This window comes from Sturnus vulgaris, chromosome 1, assembly GCF_052056855.1.
Source record: "Sturnus vulgaris isolate bStuVul1 chromosome 1, bStuVul1.hap1, whole genome shotgun sequence".
Taxonomy (NCBI): domain Eukaryota; kingdom Metazoa; phylum Chordata; class Aves; order Passeriformes; family Sturnidae; genus Sturnus; species Sturnus vulgaris.
The window spans coordinates 135,752,740-135,774,803 of record NC_142243.1 but is presented as its reverse complement, the minus strand read 5'-3'; the positions used below and the strand labels follow the sequence as shown (position 1 = coordinate 135,774,803).

The 22,064-nt window shown below is 37.8% G+C and overlaps 1 protein-coding gene across 2 annotated transcripts; it reads left to right on the top strand.

Moving 5' to 3' along the window:
• The first annotated feature begins 365 nt into the window (after positions 1-365).
• Positions 366-20,677, top strand: ANKRD46 (ankyrin repeat domain 46). 2 transcript variants are annotated; one of them, XM_088177715.1, is made up of 4 exons: positions 366-437; positions 12,888-13,230; positions 14,489-14,647; positions 18,645-20,677. In XM_088177715.1, the coding sequence occupies exons 2-4, from the start codon at positions 12,920-12,922 to the stop codon at positions 18,859-18,861; spliced, it is 687 nt and encodes a 228-aa protein (XP_088033841.1). In that variant the 5' UTR covers positions 366-437; positions 12,888-12,919; the 3' UTR covers positions 18,862-20,677. The 2 variants fall into 2 exon arrangements, with proteins under 2 accessions (XP_088033841.1, XP_014735294.1); XM_014879808.2 differs by lacking the exon at positions 366-437 and adding an exon at positions 574-708.
• The last annotated feature ends 1,387 nt before the right edge of the window (positions 20,678-22,064 follow it).

Below are 22,064 nucleotides of genomic sequence, written 5' to 3'. Positions count from 1 at the left end.
GCGCTCAGGTCACCCCCGAGCCTCCTTTGCTCCAGGCTGAGCGCCCCCAGCTCCCTCCGCTGCCCCGCACGGCGCTTGTGCTCCGGACCTTCCCAGCCCCGCTCTCCTGCTCCGGACACGCTCCAGCTCCTCACTGTCCTTCCTGAACTGAGGGCCCAGAACTGAGCCCACAACTCGAGGGATGGAGTCACCAGAGCCGAATATGGGGGGACAATCCCTGCCCTGGTCCTGCTGGCCACGCTGTTCCTGATTTCCTGCCTCTCGGCGGGCCCGCACCGCTCCGCCCCGCGGCTCTGCCCGTCCGGGAGCCCGGGCCAAGGCGCCGTCAGGGCCGGACGGGCACGGAGCGCCCGGCGGCCTCCGCCCAGCAGGGGGCGCGCGCGCCCACCCCGCCGCCCGCTCCGCCCGCCCCGCGCGCCCCCGAGAGCCGCACGCAGGTACGGCGGGAGCGGGGCCGGGAGCCGCGGGGCCGGGCGGCGGCGGCGGCGGGAGGCCCGGGGGGCACGGCGGGGCACGGCGGGGCACTGTCATCCCGGATAGGCCTGGGCCAGGCCCGGAGAGGGACCTGGGGACGGGCCCTGCGCAGAGCCCGGCCCGGCAGCCGGAGAGGTGGAGCGCTGTGGTGGGAGAGCAGCGGGAGCGGTGCCAGCCTTCACGGGAGGGGAGGGAGGGAAACGGGGACACGGCCGCCCTGCTGACAGGACATTGGTAAGTGTGCGGCTTTGAACGTGCTTTCTAGGAGAAAACAAGAGAAGTGAAACTGAAATACTTGTTTTAACCTGCTGTCATAACTGTCTTTGATGAAACAATTCCTGTTTTTAAGGGAAATGGAGTAGTTCCCTTTTTTATTTTCTAGACCACACTAAAGCTGCTGCACGTTGTTATTGTGGTGAAAGGTAGGGATAACACCTGACTTGTAGACAGGATAGGGAAGTAACTAGAGAACAAACTTGGTGAGTAATATTGAATCGAAAATCCATCAAATCTGATTATCAGAGGGTATATAATTAGTTCTTTGAAGATCAGTCTTGAGACCAATCTTATTAAATATTTAATAGGTCTTGATGTAGCAATTAAAACTTTACTGTCTTAATTTGGTTGTGATGAAGAGTTGGGAGGCACTGACAGAATGAAAGAGGGTTATAGTACTACACAGAAAGAATTGGGTGATCCTGAGAAACTAGAGTATGAACTAAGTTCAATAACAACGTAAAGTATAAGGGTTTAGAATTGTAACCTTGCAAGCAAAAAATTTGTAGGAGAAATTCTTACCAGTTGAAAGCAACATAAAAGAATGTTAATTAAGAATGTTAATTAACGTGAATGTTAATTAACATTAATGTTAAGAAGGTTAACCAAAGAATGTTAATGTTAACTGTTAAGTAGCTACAAAATATTGAATTGAAGAAAAAGTAAATGCTGACTACAGTGATCCAGTTAAAGGAGGTACTGTTATCCATGAACAGAACTCTAGAATTCTTTGTATAATGTTAATCATTCTCAGCGGAAAAACTGGAACAGAAACAGGAAGATATGCAGAGGTCAAGTAGGGAAATTAAGAGTCTGATCGAAGAGGCATTTGTCTTTTTTAAATTTTGCAGAATAATTGTAGTTTTGTTTTTTGTTTAACCATCGAGGTAAACAATGTGAGGGAAGTAAATTGAGCTAAAGGATGATGTTAATACATGAATAATTTAACATAGATTTTAAGATTAATAATATATGAAAATTTCTAACCATCACAGAGCACTGATATTCAGGACCAGCCTTCCAAACGGTCAAGGAAGAGCAAAAACTGAACACTTACTAGATAGAATGTGACTGGTTTGTAAAAATAATATTTTTCTTTGCTGCAGCAGAAGCCTAAGCTTAGTGTTACCTGTAGACTATAGATCAGTTTTTCTTTTTTGTTTGTGAAATGGGTTGTTAACAAGAACTTAAATTATTAAATTGTTAAATTGCTTTTTTGAAGAAAAGTATTTATAGTAATGTTTGCAGTCTGAATAGTAGAGTTGATGACAGTCAGGAAATGACAATGGCTAATTGCTGTGGTTTTTGTGTGGAAGAAAAAGTTTGATGAGTAGGCTGAGTTGAAGTGTAGTATGTGCATCTGCTGTTTTCTTACCAGAGCAGTGTGAGTTTGCCTCTGCAAGAGGGGACTCTAAAATTCAGTTCTGATCTGTAATCAGTGACGTGTTTCCTCTCTTCAGGTTTTGGTGTCCTTTAGTTAAATTTGTCTCATCAGCAAGAGTGAGGGATTGATTTAAAGCAGTGCCTTAAGTTAGTTGTGTTATCTCACCTCACATTCTTTTGAACTTAATATTTGAGCACCTGTGGCCTTGAAGTCCTCATCTTCAGCTCAGGACCTGAGGTACTTGGTTGTCCAAGGAATAAACTACTGCTAGAGGTTCTTTTAGGGATTTGGGTATGCTGGAATTTTGAGGGATGCCACTCTTTTCTTTTGGTCAGTCTGTCAGTTCATCTCTCCCCACATGATCTCAAGTTGTGGATGTTCCACTTGCAGATAGATCAGTTAATAAGCACATGATGTTTTAAAAGGCATTGATTTATACAAGTTATGTGAAATACATGATCCCTGAAGCATTGGGCTTTCTGGAGAGACCATCCATAGAATGCTGTTAGAGCAGGCAACAGGTCTGGCTTGGGTGCATGGGCTTGTTCCACCAAATTTCCATTGTGAGTATTTATGGTGTTTGTAAGTCAAGAGCACAGATACTGAAATGGTCAGTTTTGTTGTGGTTTGCTTTGCTATTTAAAGATGATGCTGCATACGTGGGGAAAAAGGCTTTATCTTGTGCAGTGCCCCACTGCAGCCTTGTCTGTACTTACAGGACTTAGATTCTGGCTTTCTTTCATGTATCAACATCACTTTTCCAAGTGGCATTTTTTCTTTTACTTCATCAATAAAATTTCAATTGTCTGAGTGGAGCAGAGCTGCTTAAACACCAGTTTTGTCAGTCAGCAAATTTCTGACATTCAAGTAATGCAGCTACATCAGCTGAATTTTATAATATAAACTCAAAGGCACAAATCCTGTAATGCTTAATGATGATATTCTTCAGCATGCTCAAGCCCTCTTACAGTGTCTGACCAGCACTAGTGGATGGTGAAAGAAGAAGCAGCACATTTCAGAAAAGGCTTAGGGTGTGTGGGCTTCCCGTGAATGGTGTAAAATGCTTGTCTGTCTTCTTCACCTCGGAGTTTTTAAACCACAGAAGAATATGCCTGTCCCTGTTATGTGTTGGTACCTTAGGGGCTGGTTCTCTCTGAAACTGGGTACATCTTCAGAATTCTGCTACATCCAAGGCCCATCAGCTTTTACTCAGGGTTACTGAGTAGGGTTGTAGATACAGGTGATGTAGATCTTCAGGAAGCATAAAAGCAAAGTACCATACCAGAGGCTTTTGAGGAGAATGCATATAGCATTAAAGACATTTCTTACATGCAGAAGTGAAAAAAAATTATAAAGAAGGCTAAAAGAAATTGGCAAAAAAAAGAAAGGAGGCAGAAAGGTGGCAAATGAGCTTCAGTGTGCACAAAGAAAGATGATGTCTTGGGTAGAGTAATCTAAACCATGCTCACATGGTGGTGAACTCACAGCTGGCAGCCACCAATCAATTGAAAGTGCTTGGAGTTACCATTGAATGTTCCCTGGAAATCTAAGCTCAGTGTGCCATGGCAGCCAGAGAGCCAAAAAATGGTGACTGTCCTCAGAGAGGTAGTTAGAAGAAGAGAGGGCACCATTTTGCTGTTGTAGCTGGTGCACCCCCATCTAGGGAAGTGTGTGTGGTTCCAGTCTCTGGCACTGGAAGAAGGATACAATGGGATAGGGAAGAGCAACTGAAAGGGACAAGGGGATCAGCATCCTTAAGAGAAAAGACTGAAAAGTCAGAATTGTTCACAGAGGATATTGCTGGGGCATGACCAAGAGTTATGCAATGAAGGCAGTGAATAAAGTGAGTGCTGGGTATGTGTGGACTGCAGGGAGCAGCCAGGCTCATGTGCTCTCCCAAAGGGGTATCTCTGACAGCTGCTGTTGAAAGCAGAGCGCTGGGTGAGCTGGATCAGTCTCATCCACGACACCAGTTTTAGTCAATTTATGATCAGTAAGAGTGGAATAATTCTAGTTCTGCATGGTTCAGTTCTGGTTTCTGAACTGTTAGAATTTGCATGTACAGCCTAGAAAAAGCAGTAAGCAACAAGGTGATAGTGTTTGCCAGGACATGGGTTGTAAAGATAGGGTCAGCTATGAAAAGCTGCAGAAGAACCCTGTAAAACTGATAACTGGATAATGCAATGTACAGGCACATGAGGTCAGTGTAAGTAGAGGGATTCAGATAACATAAAGAGAATCCTGACTTCCTGTATGAAACATTGGGCTCTCAGTAGTGAGCAACATCTTGTAGTTTTGATGAATGGTTCCATGGCAATGTAACAAATGTAAAGCATTAAAATGTAAAATGTAACAGTGTTAAGCAGCAGTGAAAAAGGTAAAACAAACAGTGAATATTACAGAGAAACAAGTAAAGAACAAAGCAAAGAATTTTGTCGTGACACTTGTTAATCCATGATTCGCCCTGAACATCCTGATTGAGTCACCCCTGCTCTGTCTCCCAGCTCAAAACAGAGTAAAAATGAGTGAGGTTTGGAGAAGCAAAACAAGAATGATCATAGACACTGACCCTCTTCCAAATGAGGAATGACCAAGAAAGCTGGACTGTGAAATTTTTCCTGGAAAGAGATGTCTGAGGAGGCTGTGATGAAGTATTATATATGCTTGTCCTATTCTATGTTCTTTCTGGCCTTTGCTTTTTGCCACCATTTGAAAAATTATACTAGGCCTAAATAGACCTTTGTTGTGATCTGCTGTGGCTACCTTTATGTTGGCTCTTTATTCATAAAAGTAAGAACTGATGAGCACTTTTTTCACAGTTTCTCTTCATCTTTCCTCAAATAGAACTTGTGAAACCTCTTTAAAGAAACATGGGTGTTGCTGTTCATTGACTAGACACTGGGTTTCATGCTGAATATCCAGTTTTTTACAGATGAGTTACTGGTATTTGCCAAGTTATCTAAAGGTAGAGGTTTCCCCTGTATATGTGATGTCTTTTGTTTTCAGGCTCAGCAAGATAAATTCATGCAATTGGTAAACATCAATTCATCTACTTCACTCTCAGGTTCTTTTCAATCATCTTTCATTGCATTTTTGGTCAATTCCAGCCCTGTGCAGATCAGGAGCTTGGGATTTGCCTCCCTAATTTTCCTTTTTTTAATTATTCCCAGGACTTGTCTGTTGTCCTGGGAATGCTTAGGCTGCTGGTTTACTCCCTTCAGTCCCTTAAGACTGAAGTTGGGCAGACACTAGTACTACATGTTTGCCTACATGGAGAAATTTTTTAAGCCTAAGCATGGTGAAGCAACTATTTATGCAAAAGTAGTATCACTATGTAAGTACTACTTAGATATGCAACCTTAATAGTGTTACCATTTCATCTTACTATATCACATAACGTGATCCACCATGATACAGTTAAGTTTTTAAAGTCATGCTGTGTTGATAGATATTTAGAATAATAGAAAGAGTAAATGTATCAATTTACTGTTTGTTTTTGATAAACTGCTTTAGTGATTTACTGTGCAAGCATGAAAATTCTGAGCAGAAATATGTGTAATAAGAGTGTAATATGTGTAATAAGAGTTGCTTGTTTAACAGTGTTGTCTTTTCATTGATACATTAATATAAATACATCGTTGGTATAAAATAATGAACTTCAATGAACAAGCAGAGCAAGATATTTTTTCAAAGGTAGTTAAGCATACAGTTATATATAAATAAGTCACAAATTTAGGAGACATCTGCTTTTAAAAGTGACTTACTTCTGTTCATTAGCCACTAAACCAGATTTGATGTAGCACACTAAGGCCATGTCATCAAGGTTATGTATGACTAAGGATAGATAAGCTATTATATATATTTTGGGGGGGAAAGTAATGAAATATGAACTATATAGCAAGTCATTTTGTGACACGTTCTTAGTTTGTTTTATTGGTTTTATTAAGTTCTGATTTCTGATGATTCCTGCTAGACACAGAAAATTTTTTCCCCATTTAGTAAATGTGTCATCTCAGACTTACTGATTGTCTACTTAAGGACTGGGCTTTTTGTGTAGGGGTGTGGGAGGTGTTTTGGATTTAGTTTTGGGTGTTTTTTAAGAAAAAGGCATAGATACATACTTTCTAAAATTAAATACCTTTGGTTTCAGAACTCAAGCAACATGCCTAAAGTCCTCATTTCACTAATAAAGGGTCAAAGCTTAAATGAGAATGTTGTTTATACTGCAAAGAAGTAGCAGTTTGTATTTCAGAATCCTTTTAATAAAGTTTTATAAAATCTTATTTTCAGGCCTTTCATAATTTCCTTCCCAGGAAAATAGAAAACAGCACAAATGTAGGAAAAGGGGGTCTGTTTGTCCAGGCTTACACATTACACCAGTATCTAAAGGGAACCTACAAGAAAGCTGGAGGGGGGCTTTTTGCAAGGACATGAAATGATAGGACAAGTGGGAATGGCTTTAAACTGATAGAGGGAAGGTTTAGATTGGATAAAAGGATGAAATTCTTTCTTGTGAGGATGAAGAAAAACTGGAACAAGTTGCCCAGAGAAGCCATGGATGCCCCATCCCTGGAAGTGTTCAAGGCCAAGCTGGATGTGGCTTTGAACAGCCTGGACTAGAGGTGTCTAAGATGTCCCAGTCCATGGCCAGGAGGTTGGACCAGGTGACCTTTTAAGATCCCTCCCGGCTCAAACCATGGTGTGGTTGTGTGCGTCCCTGCAGTGGGACAGGAATTCTTCATTCCACGTGGTGGCAGTGTCCATCCAGACTCCAGCGCTGGTCCTGCCTCGGCAGCCTGCGGCCACAGATACCCTCGTTCCTCTGTCCATGGCTTTTCCAGAGCACTGTTCCGCCTCTGCAGCAAATTTAAACACAAACACTTCATTAAGAGTGGGACAAATTTTCTATACTTTCCTAAAAACCAGACAATTAAGCCAGCAACAAAACAATATGAAGTAACTTTTAATATTTTCTTCATCGGCATACACCCTGCATGTTCCCAGCAGAAACAAAAAAGGAATTCGGGTACGGCTTTGTGAAAAGTTTGATAATTATGACCGATATGATTCAATAACCTTATATAAAAACAGGTGTATTCATACTGGCCACAATGATTAGAGAAGTACTGCAGCTATATACTGGTTTAATTGAGCCAATTATGGGGAATTAACATTAGAGATTATTTGAAGAAATCTGTAAATTGCCTTTTTTCCTAAATAGTTCTTGTGCAGAAGATGAAAGATGAGCAATGTTCAAAAATACTTAGCTGTATATTTGATAGAAGTTAAATGTGCTGAAACATGTAATGCAACTGAATTACCAGTTAAAGATAAAATGTTTGTGAATCTCCTTGTTTATAAAGGCATTTTAAAAGAATGATCTCTTTCTTAATTTTCCCTTGTTTTGTGTACTTAAATACACAAAGCTTGTACTATTTTATCTGAGGAAGCATTCTGCAACCCTGGATTGGCATTTGAGATCTTGTGTATCTTTTATCTTATAGTGTTGACATACTGGGAAATAATGAACGAAGCTCCCTGTTTCCCAATACCATCATCTGCTGATTCATAACAGCAGCCATAGTCGTTAAAACTTTTTCATAAAACACTTTGTAATCTGTACTTGTAAAGCCCTTTGTATATGCAGTGCACCAGAGTTTCTTCTTACAGGGTGGTCCTGACATCGAGAGATCATTACCTGTATGTCTCTGTCTGCTTAAGGGAATGGCAATTATTGGAAGGAAATGGCATAAATAATTTTATTCTGCTTGCACCTACCCATGTGGATGACTAGTTACATGAGAGGGGATGTAGGTGTTATGAACCTGCTGTGATACCTCAAATCCAGGAATTGTTGAAAAAATAACTAAAGTTAGAAAGAAAAAAATCTGCAAAATATAGCAGTATGTAAAATAGGCATCATGCTGTACTTCATCTGAGGTGCTACTTTTAGCAGCAGTTTATGTTAGTGGAGCCATAAACCTGTTCCAGTTGTAATGGAAAGATAAAGTTTTCTAATAGAAAATACAGAACTTAAGTGGATTTCGATGTACATACTGAGTTTCTTTCCTAAATGGAAATGAGTTGATCACATAATTTTTTACTAAATATAATATTTATGCAGTTAAGTGATTTCTCAGTAACTTAACATAAATACATGTGTGCATGAAAACTTAGCAAGGAATTTCTCCCTCAGCACTTTAAGCAAAGTACTGGAGTGTTTTTCATTCACTTAAATAATGAAGAGGAAGAGCTGGGCAAGCCACTGCCCCTGAAGTGCTCTCAAAGTGCATTACAGAAAGAGGATGCTGTTTACCACAAGGGAGTTGACAAATGCAAATTTTGCAAGTAACACGTATTGTGTGTTTGCTGGCATAGGAGGTTACTATTTCCTGGATTTGTTTTAGATTCCATTTTTTGGTGGTGGCAGTTTCCCTAGTGGTAATCTTACTGATGCCTAGGTTCTAGGTGTCAGGGTGTGTATTAATACTGAGAAGTCTGAAGGATGGAGCAATCTGATACTGTTCTGTGGTATTGATGATGTGTTGTTTTAAAATAGGGGCAATTAGTTCAGTTTTCCTGAATGTAGTGGGAAATTCTGTTGTTTTGCAGGACTGGTATGTGCTGTGGAGCAGTGATTGGGTGATTAGTCCCAATTTGGCAGGTTCATTATTACTTTTGTAGTGGAGGGATGAGTCCCATGAGTGCTTCTCTCTCTCATGTGGAGCTGTTCTCTCCTGTTCCTGGGGCTATGTGGTAGCTGTTGAATTTAATGAGAAAGCAGAGACAACATATTTACTGTAAAATGAAACTGTGCACAGTTAACACAAATTTTAGGACTAGTTTAAGAAGTGACAGAACTTATATTTAGGTCCGTGGTTCATATTTTTCAAGATCAGGCCTAGCTTCTGCAGGTGAGAACGTGTCCTGCAACAGATCAGTGTGTGACAATGAGTTACCATTATACTCAGTATAGTGAGAGACAACTGACTCCTATTAAATAAATTATTTTTACAGAATCACTTAATATAAGCATTCCTTTTGAAAAAAAACAAAACAAACAGGTTGGTTAAATTTTCTTATCCTGGACTAGCCCACATGTGTCGTTAAAGAGGTTTACAGCATGATTTCTAAGGTAATTAATTAAGAAGTGCACTGTGTTGAGGCTAAATAAATATATAAATTTAGGGAAAATGTATTCTTATATTATGTCTTTCTGATGGGAATCCTTCTAGCTTGGAAGGATGCATTTGAATTTACTTTTTTTCACAAAATGAATTTTCTGTCAAAGTACCAAGCTATTAAAAGCAAACCTTTTTTTTTTAAACAAAAATATTATTTAACAGAAACATTTTCAGTAGATAGTGATACATTTTTACAAGCAGTCATTTACTTCTGTCTATAAAAATTAGATTTATTTAACTAGTAATAGTAATTTTTTGGGATGTTCAGGATGGTCATTTTGCAATATTTTGTGTCTTGTTACTAATGCAAGTCCATTTCTCCTAACTGGTGCCTATGGAATCAGTCCTTACTGTAGTGTATCAGCTTATGGACAGCTTCAGAGTCATTACCTGATTCACATTTCAGAAGTGATTTACATTGAATGGCTAATGCTGTTTTGCTTCTAAATTTTGCTCCTAAATCTGTTGTATTAGATAGTCATTGCAATAATAAGCTTTTTGATACTGTGGGCAGAAATGTAACCACCATTTGTTTAATCAAGAATACCTAATTAGTTGACTTGTGATTTTTTAATGAGTTTTCTTACACAGGAAAATTTGCTAGGTTGGGTTAATTTTGAGGCAAGAACATGTCATTTGGGGACTGACATTTTAAAGATGGTGCACAGTTCAGCTTTGTATGCAGCTTGTATTTGGCGTAGGTTAGCTAGCCATATGTGAAATACAATTGTGTCAGTAGAAAAAATCTTTTTAATCACAAAGATAAATCAAACCAGATGGTCCAGATTTTTTTTTTTTTTTTGTGAATGCATTTGCTTAGTCCACAATCTTCAAGTATTGGGAACAAGGATTTGCTTCATCTTTTTGTCTTTCTTACTGTGAAATACTAAGGTTTTAATTTAGTCTTCTACACATCAATGATCAGTTCTAAAAGATTCTAGTGACACTAAATTCTGAATCAGAATGGCTTCCAGTTACACTATCCGTTAACTGCTAGTCTTTGTGCTTTCTTTTCTGAGAAAATAAGGAGGTGACTTTTTTTTTTTTTTTTTTGGTATTATTAGCTAATACTTCTTCACAGTTGGGGAATTCTGTAAGGCTTTACCAGCCATACATGTCTGGTATGAAAATGCAAGCAATTAGCTTACATTTAACAGAGCATGCCATGCTGTTTCTCAGATAGCCTAAGTTTCTTCCAGTATAATATTGTCATGTTGATTTATGTTAGGCCTTGTTTTATTAAGCAGATTTAAACACTGAAACACAATTTTACAAGCAAACCATGATCTTTTTATCAAGTGTAAGTAGGGGTTTGTGGTATTGATATGCTGCTACTATGGCTGATAATTGGAGGCTTTAAAATGATTTATGATCTTGCTTTAGGGAAGATTTATTGCAGAGTGTAGAGGTCACAATCACATTGCAGAGAAACTGGGCCCATTATTTTTCTCACTGAAGATTGGATGAGCTGAGTGGAAGAAGAGTTCTCAATATCATTCATGATTTGGGTGGAAAATGGGCAAGAAAGTTGAAATTGCTGTCAGCTGGAATCATAGCTTTGTAGCATCCAGGGGGTTGTAACACATTCACTGAAAATTGGAGTAATTACATTTTCCTTTCTTTTTGTATAGGGTTATAAGGAAGCTGTCAGTGCCTTACATGACACCAGTCTTGCATTAAGTTTTATGGTGTATCAGTGAACTGGCCACTTGCTATTGGAGATGGATATGGAAAAGAGGTCTTGAGCCAGTGATGTACTATCACGTGCTTAAAAACATACTTGCAACCTAGAGGAATGTACTCTGCTTAAAATCATACCTTCTACAGATACCAAGACATAGAATTCATTTCTATCTCTTCAGCATCCAATAAAGAAAAAAAGGTCGTGCATTCCTGCACTGAAAAACTGGACAGTGTTGATGTATGTAGCAGAATTTGTCCAGATAGGAAACACAGCTGAGTGAAGTTTAAATATGATTTATTAATCTCAACAGCCCCCAGTGCTAGAGCTATTATTCAGACCAATGTAAACATTTTGAAATTACTTCTGTAGGTACTTTGGTCTTGAATTTGATCTAAAACATGGGGGAAGAGCTATAAGATATAGACATTATGAACTCTCAAAAAAGGAGAGGTTTTAAATTGAATTCTTTGGCTACTGGCCATGTTTCCATTCTCCTGGCTGAATGAGTGCACTGGTGTGGAAGGATACCTTATATAGATGAGAAAATTTAAATCTGTGTATAGCAGTTTTAATAAGAGGTTCAGATAGTAAATCAGAACACTGCTACACCATGAGCCCAGAATAGAAACCCTGGACAAGTTAAAAATATTGTTTCAAGTGACATTTCAGTTCACTTTATATTCAAAGCTTATCTAGTAAAATCACTTTTCCCTCCTGTCTCTTGAACTTTGTCATGTGTCTGTCGAGATTTCTTCTAGAGGAATTTTACTTGTCTGTGTGAATTTTTTTTCTTTTTTACCTCCTCTCTGAGGGAGTACAAAAAGAGGACTGTTGTCCAGCCTTCTAGATGTTTTCATTGCTTCTAAAAATTGTGTCATGAACATTCTACCATTCTCTTGCTAAATCATTCTCTTTTTCCTTATTGTTTTCAAATAATATTTTCTGTGTCCCGTAAGCACACAGTGTCATCATACTCTTATGATTTGACTCACACTTAAAATATTCTTCTGCAAAACTGAAATCATAGTTCATCAAATATTCTATACCAAGTAATCCATGGTGAAACATTTATCTTCCTCTTTTATGTCCTGATACAGGAAAGGACTTAATCCTTTATTTAATATTACGCCAGAGAAAACTACATTTTTGTTTCTCTGTGTTGAGGTTGCAGTCACACCCACAATAGCTCTGTGCTTGATTTTTACCATTGTCTTCTTTGCACCCAGTTCCAGTTTTTGGTGGGCAATTTCACCTAATACATTCAGTTTTCTGTGTTCTGTATTGCTGTTCTTGTTTGTTCAGTAGTTTATATATCTCTGGCACTGCAAAAATAATGTTCTGCAAAGACTATTGAAAAGTACATTTCTTGCAGAATGAAGAAATTAATATTTTTATTAATCAAGCATTTTCAGGTTTTTTATTAATCAAACATTTTCAGCTGTACTGTAGTTTGTGCATTGAAGTTCAAATCCAGAGGATTTGCAGTTAGTGTGACTGTACCAGTGGCCTGAATTGTTTAGAGTTTCCCCATTCATGAAAGGTTCTTCCTTTCTGTCCCAATCTGTGGTGTCTTGCCCTTCAATACTACTACATATGATTGCTTACTAGGTTGAAAACTAATCACCTGTCTGGCATCTGTGGCAGACATCTTACCAGTTTTCTCTCATAACAAAGCTTTGCTGCTCTTTCCAGAGGTGTGAGCTCTTTCTTTTTTACCAGAAGGGAATGCAGCACACAAAGCTAATGTGTATTGACAGGAAGATTTCAGAGTTGACCTATAAGCTCATTCGCATTCTTGTTTGGGAACCAGAACAGTCTAGTGAATGTTAGCATTGTGTTTATTTTGTCTGGTTTCACCATCATTTCTTCACTCTTTTACTTGCAGGTTGGCCACCTCCTCCTGAGAGAATCAGAGCAATGTCCTACGTTTTTGTGAACGACTCCTCCCAGACAAATGTGCCTCTGCTGCAGGCTTGTATTGATGGAGATTTTAACTATTCCAAGCGACTCTTAGAGAGTGGTTTTGACCCAAATATTCGTGATGGCCGAGGCCGAACTGGCCTTCACCTGGCTGCAGCCAGAGGAAATGTAGACATCTGTCAACTTTTGCATAAATTTGGTGCTGATCTACTGGCCACTGATTACCAGGGTAACACAGCCCTTCACCTGTGTGGGCATGTCGATACCATCCAGTTCCTAGTTTCTAATGGACTTAAAATTGATATTTGGTAAGTCACTTTTTACAGTACATACTTTATAATACATTAGTTTTCTATCACCAGAGCCTTGCATATAAATGTGCTGTTGCTGAAATGCTGTATTTGGTGCACTTCTACTTTGCAAAGATACCACTTAATTAAAAAAAAACAAAAAGGCAGGAGGAGAGTAAGAGGCTACTTCTGCTAATCTTTGCAACAAGCAAAGCAGATGAAAATAGCTGCTGCTGGTGTGAGCCTACTGTGTCTAATTCTGCCTCATTGATGACATTGCTGCCCTGGTTTGGCCAGACAGGTGTGGGTGGTTGGCACCAAAGAAAAAATCACATTGACTACTTTAAAAGAATTTCTCCAGCCCATTTTCTATTGTTGTACTATTCAAGACAAAGAGAATACAGTATATGTGTGTGTCAGTTCATTCCCGTACTTCTCTGGTAACAATGCTTCCTTTCAGTGTTTTTGCCCTCCCTCAAAGTCTGTGACTCAGAATATTGTATATTCTTTCCTTCTGGCTTCCAGCAGCTGTCAGATGCCAGTGCTCAGATGGAAGCTCTCAAGCTGCAAAATAACTAGCTGTTTCATTCCTGTGCTGAATTACTTTGTGGAACTTTCTGCATATTCACAACGTGTGTAAAAACCAGGAGTAATGTCAAAACCTTTGAGTTTTTAAATCTGTCCCTTTTTCACCTGTCCCTCATTAATGTTTTCAACTCAGCAAAACTAGTTACTGGTTGACCAGATTATTTATGGGTTGTAGGTTGGGATTTTTTCCCCTCGTTTCAAAGAGCTCTGGTGGAAATTCCTGGTCTAAAGGCAGCTCTGGACCTATTCAGTATTATTTTAATAGCAGCAGAGGGACCATCTGTATTTTATTTCATTTCTGCCTCATGTCCTAATACCCTCATGGAAAAGAAACTATTAGGAGCCAGATTGCACAATTCTTTCTTGAAATTAAGCTTAAACTTGAACATTGCCATAAATCTATTGTGGGTTTTTTATTTTGCTGTAACACCCAGAGATTCCAATTAGATTAGAGTCCTAGGAATTTTGATTTTATTAGAGGGGGAAAAGAGTTGTGCAATTTCAAATCTAAATACACTGATTTTCTTCTATAGCCAATTGTGCTGTAACTTGGATAGATTGGAATTTATTACTGTCTGATAAAACAGAAAATAGTTGTGAGAACTTAAGAAATATGTTGTGCTGAGTTGACTTGTTACAAAATTTCTATGTTAAAATTTTCTTGTGTCTTTTTATGGGCTTGTTTTAGCAACCACCAAGGTGCGACACCACTGGTTCTTGCCAAACGAAGGGGTGTGAATAAAGATGTGATTAGACTGCTGGAATCTTTAGAGGAGCAAGAGGTGAAAGGATTTAACAGAGGAGCTCACTCAAAGCTGGAGACAATGCAGACAGCTGAAAGTGAAAGGTATTTACCAAACAAAAATAATTACCAGGAGAAATAATGTTTATGGCTTTTAGGTTTTTGGGATTGACTTGATTGTTTATTCCTCAAAACAGATAATATCAAATTTGGCATGACATTATCAGACAGAATCAAAATTGAGTGTTAGATTTTGGAGAAATCTCTTTAAACAGATACAATGTAAGAAAAAAAAGAGCTTCTATTTAGATTTTAATTTTATGGTAGAAAATTAAAAAAATAATTACTAATTTTCCACTACAGAGTCCCAAACATAAATACTCTACCACCTACCACAAAGCCAAGCAGGAAATAGTGTGAAATGCAAAATGCTGGTATCACAGGCTAGCCTGACATCCTTTTGACAATTTTCTATGCTAAAAATGGATAGCAGACTTTTGATCCATCTCAACTTGAATAAAGGATTTTATATGGTGTCGTGTCTAAAATTTCTATTGTAAGTAGTCCCGGAAAAGATGGAGAATAAGAATTTTATGGTGGCGAAAGAGATAGTTAATGCAGAACTGAAGATGTTGAGAAAATTGCTGGCCATTTCAGGGAAAGTGTTGGGTTAAGAGGGAAGTTACTAATGAATTCCTAAAAGTCTGGTTCTGGGACTGTGCTTACTTAGAATTTTCTTAAATGATAAAGCAAAAGCATGAGAAGTAGAAACATGTTACTGGTACCAAGAAGTGAGATACAGGCAACCTTGAGGAAGTTTGGGATGACATAGACAAAAAACCTGGGGTTACAAGGGAGAGGTAATCACTAGTAATAAATTGTGATTCTATAGCACAAAATGCAACTGTAATTACTGGAAGCTGTATGCCATAAAATAAAAGTTTCTCAGTGGAAAAGAAACGTATAAGGAGAACAGGCTAGCTGCATTAGCCAGTTCCAGGAGTTACTGCTATCCTGAAAAATGCAGCACAGTCCTACAAAGCACAAAACAAGAAAACTATCAGTCCTGTTGTATAAAGCAATGGTGACTTCTGCTCTCTAGTATACCTTATTATGCTGTTTACCCCCATTCAAAAAAATGTGGCCTTTTTAATATTGTCTTATGATGACCATGAACTATGACTGCTGGAACATTATATTAGAAAAGACAGGCAGTTTTGTCATGTAACTGTTGCTTGGTTTATGTGGAAATGTAGACAGGCTGTACTGTAAACAGAAAAGAAGCTGTATAGATGGAGTTAAATCTGAATAAACAGAAAAGGTGCAACCAACAAAACTGCAAAAATAATATCCAATACTTCCAGTGAGCAGGCATGAAGATTTTTCTTGTATGTCAGGTGACCTCACCTGTCAGAGAGACTGTTTTAAGTCCTGAAAAATAAAATTAATTTTATTTTTAAAATTACCTGGTCATACATTGTAAGAATTAATGCATATTACCTTTCTGATTTTGGTAACTTTTATTGAAAGTTTCTTGACACACAGAAATGCACTTAGGCTGATTTTGTTTAAACATATGGACGAACAGCTCAACCCCATTTAAATTTTCATTTTTGATTTGATGGTGTCCCTTTAACAAACATAGTTCCTTTTCTGTTATTTGACCTTCATAAATGTTGTATTGTTTGCTTTGGCCAGGAAGTCAGCAGCTCTCCTTGGGGACAGGCGCAGAGACATAAGCAGTGTACTACCCAGCTTGTTTGGGAACGTGTTTAAAATGTCTGAAATACATTATTTTTAAAGTAACAAATAGCAGATGCCTACAGGAGCCAAAGCAAATGAGCTTGTGTGCTGTTTGTTTTGTAAATAAATAATATCTTTTTACCAGTTGGCTGTTCAGACCTCCACAGTTTCACTTATCCCTCTTTGTATTATTTTCACATTTTAGAGACCCTTGGATTAATGTCTTCTGTCCTCTGCCCTCTGAACTCTTACATTTTGTATGAACCTATGGAGAAATAACACTCTTTCTAAAAACAGTCTCTGAGTTCATTTTTCTGCTCCTTGTAACGTGCAGTTGCTGCTGCTCGAGAGGCAGAGGCCAGAGCTCTGTTCCCAAGTCAAGTTTGGTTTTGCTTGCTTCACCCTCCTGCTCTGCCAGGAGGCAGAGCTCCCTCTGTCCCTCTCTCCCACAGACATCTGTCCTTCTGCACAGCCCAGCTGGACCTGTGGCTGTGCCACAAGCGTGTCCAAATGTGAACTCCCACCTGCTGTTGGACACCCAACATCTGTCTGGGCTGTGTGGCTCAAACCCTTCTGAGGACATGTTGCTGCATTGCCATTTGTTATGCAGCTGTAATTCAATATCTTGAATAACATTGATTTTAATTGGGTCATAATATAAAATAGTAAAAATGTTTTCTGTGTACCCTTTTTAATGAGCAAGCATGTGACCTTTCCACTTAAATTGCATTGCACCTTTATTTAACCTCTCTGTGGTTATGTATTAACTAGTTAGTACTTACTGAGTAAGAAGTTGTTTTGCACAAAGGGCTGTCTTTTACTAAACCCTTTGTTTTGCTTGGGAAATCATAATAAGCAAGGAAGATTACTAAATCCTGAAGCTATGGGTAAGCTAAAATAGCTTTACAGCATGGTAAATATTTTAAAAACCAAAATACAGGCTGTTTAGTAGGCAGTTCCTGAAATCTTGTGCACATGATGCTGCAATACTTGAGCAAGCTGTGGGAGTTTAGGCTAATTGTTCTTCAGTGGTTGTACTTCCTGAGAAAAAATACCATATGAATAGTGTGAAGTTTTCCCATGGTGTAATCTTAGAAGAGAGCTTCCTGAATGACACTTTTTTCTGATAACCATCAATTTATTTCTGTCGTGAAGAACAGCAGCATTTCTACAATTAATTTTGACTTGGAAATTACTTTTCCTTGATTTTTAAAACTTTTATTACTAGTCCTATAAGACATATCTAGCAATATGGTAACAAAAAGCATTTAAAAGGGAGGAAAAAAATTTTTTTTTGTTTACATTCTGCTATTGACATCAAATATGTGGTTGATTCCACCATTTCCTTTCTGTGGTTGTAGTGCCTGATCCTGTAAACACCTATGTATGTAATTTCACTTAAGTGAGGAGTAGTAAGACTGTGCAGATGGCCAAAATTTTAAGTGAAGTCAAGCTATGCAAACGCTTTCCTATTCTTCATGAGATTTTTCATAAGCAACAGATAGTTTCCTATTACAGTTGTGAAACCAGCAAAATTGGGAGATTTCTGCAAGAAGCCATGCAGGATTTTGAGACAATTTACATCTTTTTCTAAAGATGATCAGTTATAAAGAAGATTGCCTCTCTCAGATTTTATATTTGTTTTTCATTAGAAGTGAGAATTCCACTCCCTAATTTATAGTCTGACAATTTAAGGGGGCCTGATGGATTGGTAGTGGAATGCTAAAACATCAAAGCAGTCACTGAACACCATATGGCAGAAAACACAGCAATGCCAGCTTGTTTAGAAAGTTTCTGAATTTCTTTGTATCCAAAGTTACTGTTTTCTGTGATTTTTTTTATGCTAGAGAAGAGGCATGTAACAAAGGCATCCAGGAGAGTAGTACAGGTCACTGCAGAATTCAGTATCTCAATTAATATTGGTTAAAGTTTCCACTTTATTAATCAGAGTTTATTTTTAGTCATGATTTGTTCTATTAACAAATAATGTGTGCCTCTTGAGGTCTTAACTTATGCTTCGTTATATTTTACTAAGCCATATTTAAGTAGGAATTACAGGGACTGACCTTTGAAGGCTTCTGGGTAGCAGGCCTGAAAATTCAGTGCAGTTATACATACACAAATATCATTCTCTTTGCACGGGTTAATAAAATGTCCTTTCAGCTAAAATAAGTTTATAATTAGGAGTGTTTTCCTGATCTGATTTGTCTTGATTTAGCAGAAGCAATGCTATACTATAAATCAGTAGGGGGGTTTAATTTTTAATCTGGAATGTTTCAGATGCCCATAGTAGGATTACTGTTATAATTACAGGTGCATTCTTTTTCTCTGATGTATTTTTAACTTTAATCCTTTGTAGTGCAATGGAAAGCCATTCCCTTCTTAATCCAAACCTACAGCAAGGTGAAGGAGTTCTTTCCAGTTTCCGCACAACATGGCAAGAGTTTGTGGAAGACCTGGGCTTCTGGAGGGTGCTGCTCCTCATCATTGTCATTGCTCTTCTGTCCCTTGGAATAGCATATTATGTTAGTGGGGTGCTTCCTTTTGTAGAAAACCAACCTGAACTGGTGCACTGAAACAAATGCAAAGAAGTACAGTGTCCTTTTTCCTGTTCTAATCTAATCTTATTTTGAGCTTGGAATTATTCTTTTGGTGCAGACAGTGGCAGCTGTATATACTGTTTGCCTTTTGTGCTTACTATTAACCCCTTTGAAAGAGGAATTAATTAATTTCAAGTAAAACACTAAATTCTAAAGCATTCCTAAGCTACCTCTGACTTACCTTGACTTGCAAACAAGATGTGACAATAGTCCTCTATGATAAAATATTCTGATTAGGAAAGGCTTTCATTATGAATATTAAATTCCTGCATATGAAAAATATATCCTAGTACAGAACCAAATTTGATTCATTTTTCCTATGAAGAGAGGTAAATCTGTTGTTGGATTTTTTGTAAGTGCTTCGGTTGAAAGCAAAATACTCTTAAAAGTCCTTCTAAAGAAATCTCAATAACATAATAACACATTCTGATATATAGATGGTGATAAGCTGCAACTCCATAGTTATTTTAATGCCTCTCCATAGTTTCCTATCTGCTCGTTTTTCAAAACAATGAGAAATAGTTCAAGTTTTACTATGTCTGTGATGTATAGGTCACTCCTTTATTTATTAGGTTAATATAGTGTGTCTTTCCCAGATGAATTTAATGTTGTTAATACCTGCCTGAAGTAAATTTTGTAGAATAAAACTGTTTGTTGTGCTTTGGAAGAAGCCTTGGGCTGAAAATTTTGCATTTTTGTTGAAATGTTGCTAAGCAAACCTTTCTTTGTAAGGGTAATTAAAAAGTGATTTAGATGTTCTGCCATGTATATAGTAATTCTGTAAGGTCATTGTGAAATATATCATGAAGGATAACTTTTTCTTCCTCCCATAAGGATCAGACTGAACCATGTAATTGCATTTTCATGTTTGTGGAGAGAACTTGATTGAATAGAATCTCTTTCTAGAATTGTTTTCCATTTCACTTCCTTTCAGACAGAACCTACAGGCTTATGAATTATTTTCTGAGTATGCAGAATAAAGGTATTTAAAATACTAATATTTAGGAACATTGTATGAAATTAAATCTTGATCCATTTTGTATTTTGCTGTGAAACCCTTTGTTGTAAATAACCTAGGGATATGAATCCATTTGATATTCCTTTATGAAGGCTAGAATGGTATTGCATAGTAAGTTGGAGGTTTTCAAAGAAAGTGGATTCTCTCTCCCCATGCTGATTAGACGTCTAATTCTCTTTGGCCATTCCCTTGAAATCTCAAACAAAATGAATTCTGTGAGCTTAAGGAATCGATTTTTATTTTTTAAATTAGCCACTGCTCAGTTGTCAATAACATAAAACGTTTATTGTATATTTAAATGTAACCTGCATGGTTCTGTTCTGGTACCATGTGTATTTTTCTGTCTTGTTTATTGGTTTGAATGAAGGGAGTTGTTGTCTTTGTTTTGATGTGTGACATGGGTTTCACTGGAGCTGGGCCCCATTCTAAATTGCATATGAATAAATCTTGATCTCAATTCTTAAGTTAGACTTTAATGACACAATAGGTTTTTAGCAGCACAATGCTGCAGAAAAGAAAACATCTTAAAAAAACAAAAAATGAGAACATATTCCTCTTCTGAGTATTTCACTTATGGTACCATTGTTCACAAACAGATAAATATAAACTCATCATATACCTAAATTACATTTACTTGTCTAAATAAGTACATTTCTGTTAATAATACCATGCATCTTGATTACTGACGTTGTCTCTCAGTATGTATTATCTGCATAATTTGTAATTGTATTCTCAGTAAGGGTGAATGCCACAAATAAATACATGTAGTAAATATGTTTTGGTTTATTATTACATTAGTGCAGCAGTAAGGATGCTACCCCATTTTACTAAGTTTGTTGTGCATTGGTGAATATTTCAGAAGTGAGGAACTTCCCTACACAAAAAAATGGCAACTATGCAGCTTCTATAAATGAGATTTTAGAGCACAGGTTCTTTAGATTTGTCTGTTTTGTTTTCATTATTTAGTGAATTAAAATTGCTGTCTGGCTATCTCTCTTCTCTGAGACTTCAGGTATTGACCATGTGGTCTTGAAGCCTCTCAAAATTTAAGATGACTTATGAGGGGGTACAAAACATAACCAAGAAAACAAAGCTTGAGCCTTTAGTAGCCTTTCCTATTTTGCTGCACGCATAAGCAAACATGCAGGAACTACACATTGAAAAGGTTTGAAAAATTGTGTTTGAAATTAAGATATTTCATGGTTTAGACCAGAAAGAACTCCAAAGCACTGTTTGAACTTCACTGTGTAGTGAATGCTGCTCCTTGAAATAAGGACATGATAAATGTCTGATAAAAGTGGAGGTTTTTTTTGTGTATACCTTTGTTACTGAAAAAGGTCTCCTGTGCCTTTCAACATATCTACAAACACTAATGTCTACCTTTTCAAAGGCTGCTTCTAAAGAATGAATTTACCTCTGTAACTTTAGCTTATTTGTCATAGGGGGTTTTAGTATTTCAGTATGAAGACTTTTATAGGTCTTGGATTGTCTGTAGGTAAATAAGATTTATTTATTATTGCAGTGATGTCTCAGTACCTTGATCTAGGTACTCTCTTTTGTGCCAGGCAACACAAAATTCAGCTGAAGTGCTTAAATATGATTAAGATAACAGGTACATCATACTCTCCTGCAAGTGCAGGTACAGAATTATTCCTGCTGTCACCAGAAATTAATTTCCTAATGTTAATACAGATTCAAGATTAGTCACTATTCAAATCCAAAACGGATTGTTGTCTCAAGCTGTTCCTAGACTAATGAGCTCAAATGGAATAAGGAATTGAGAGGGAAAACAAACAGCTATGAAGAGATTTCTTGGTGGACAAGATAGTGCAAGGTAAAGTGGAGTATAAAAAGGATGGACACAGGCTCCTCTGCAGTGGCCTGTCCTGGTGCTCACATTTATCCCATGGCAAGATCACACCTGTGTTACCTCACTGTAACTTGTTCACAAACCATATCTGTATTTTCAAGGGCTCTGTTTTCACTCATTTTGGTAATTTGCTTTGTAGAAGGGGTTTTCTGTTGGGTGACTGTCATAAGTAAATATTGTTTCTGGCTGCCACAGTATAACAGGTAGCTAATTACTGCATGTGATCTGGCACTGTGAGGCTTTTCATCATGAAAAGCTCCTGTGGGAGAAAGAACATGGTTTCAGTTTGAA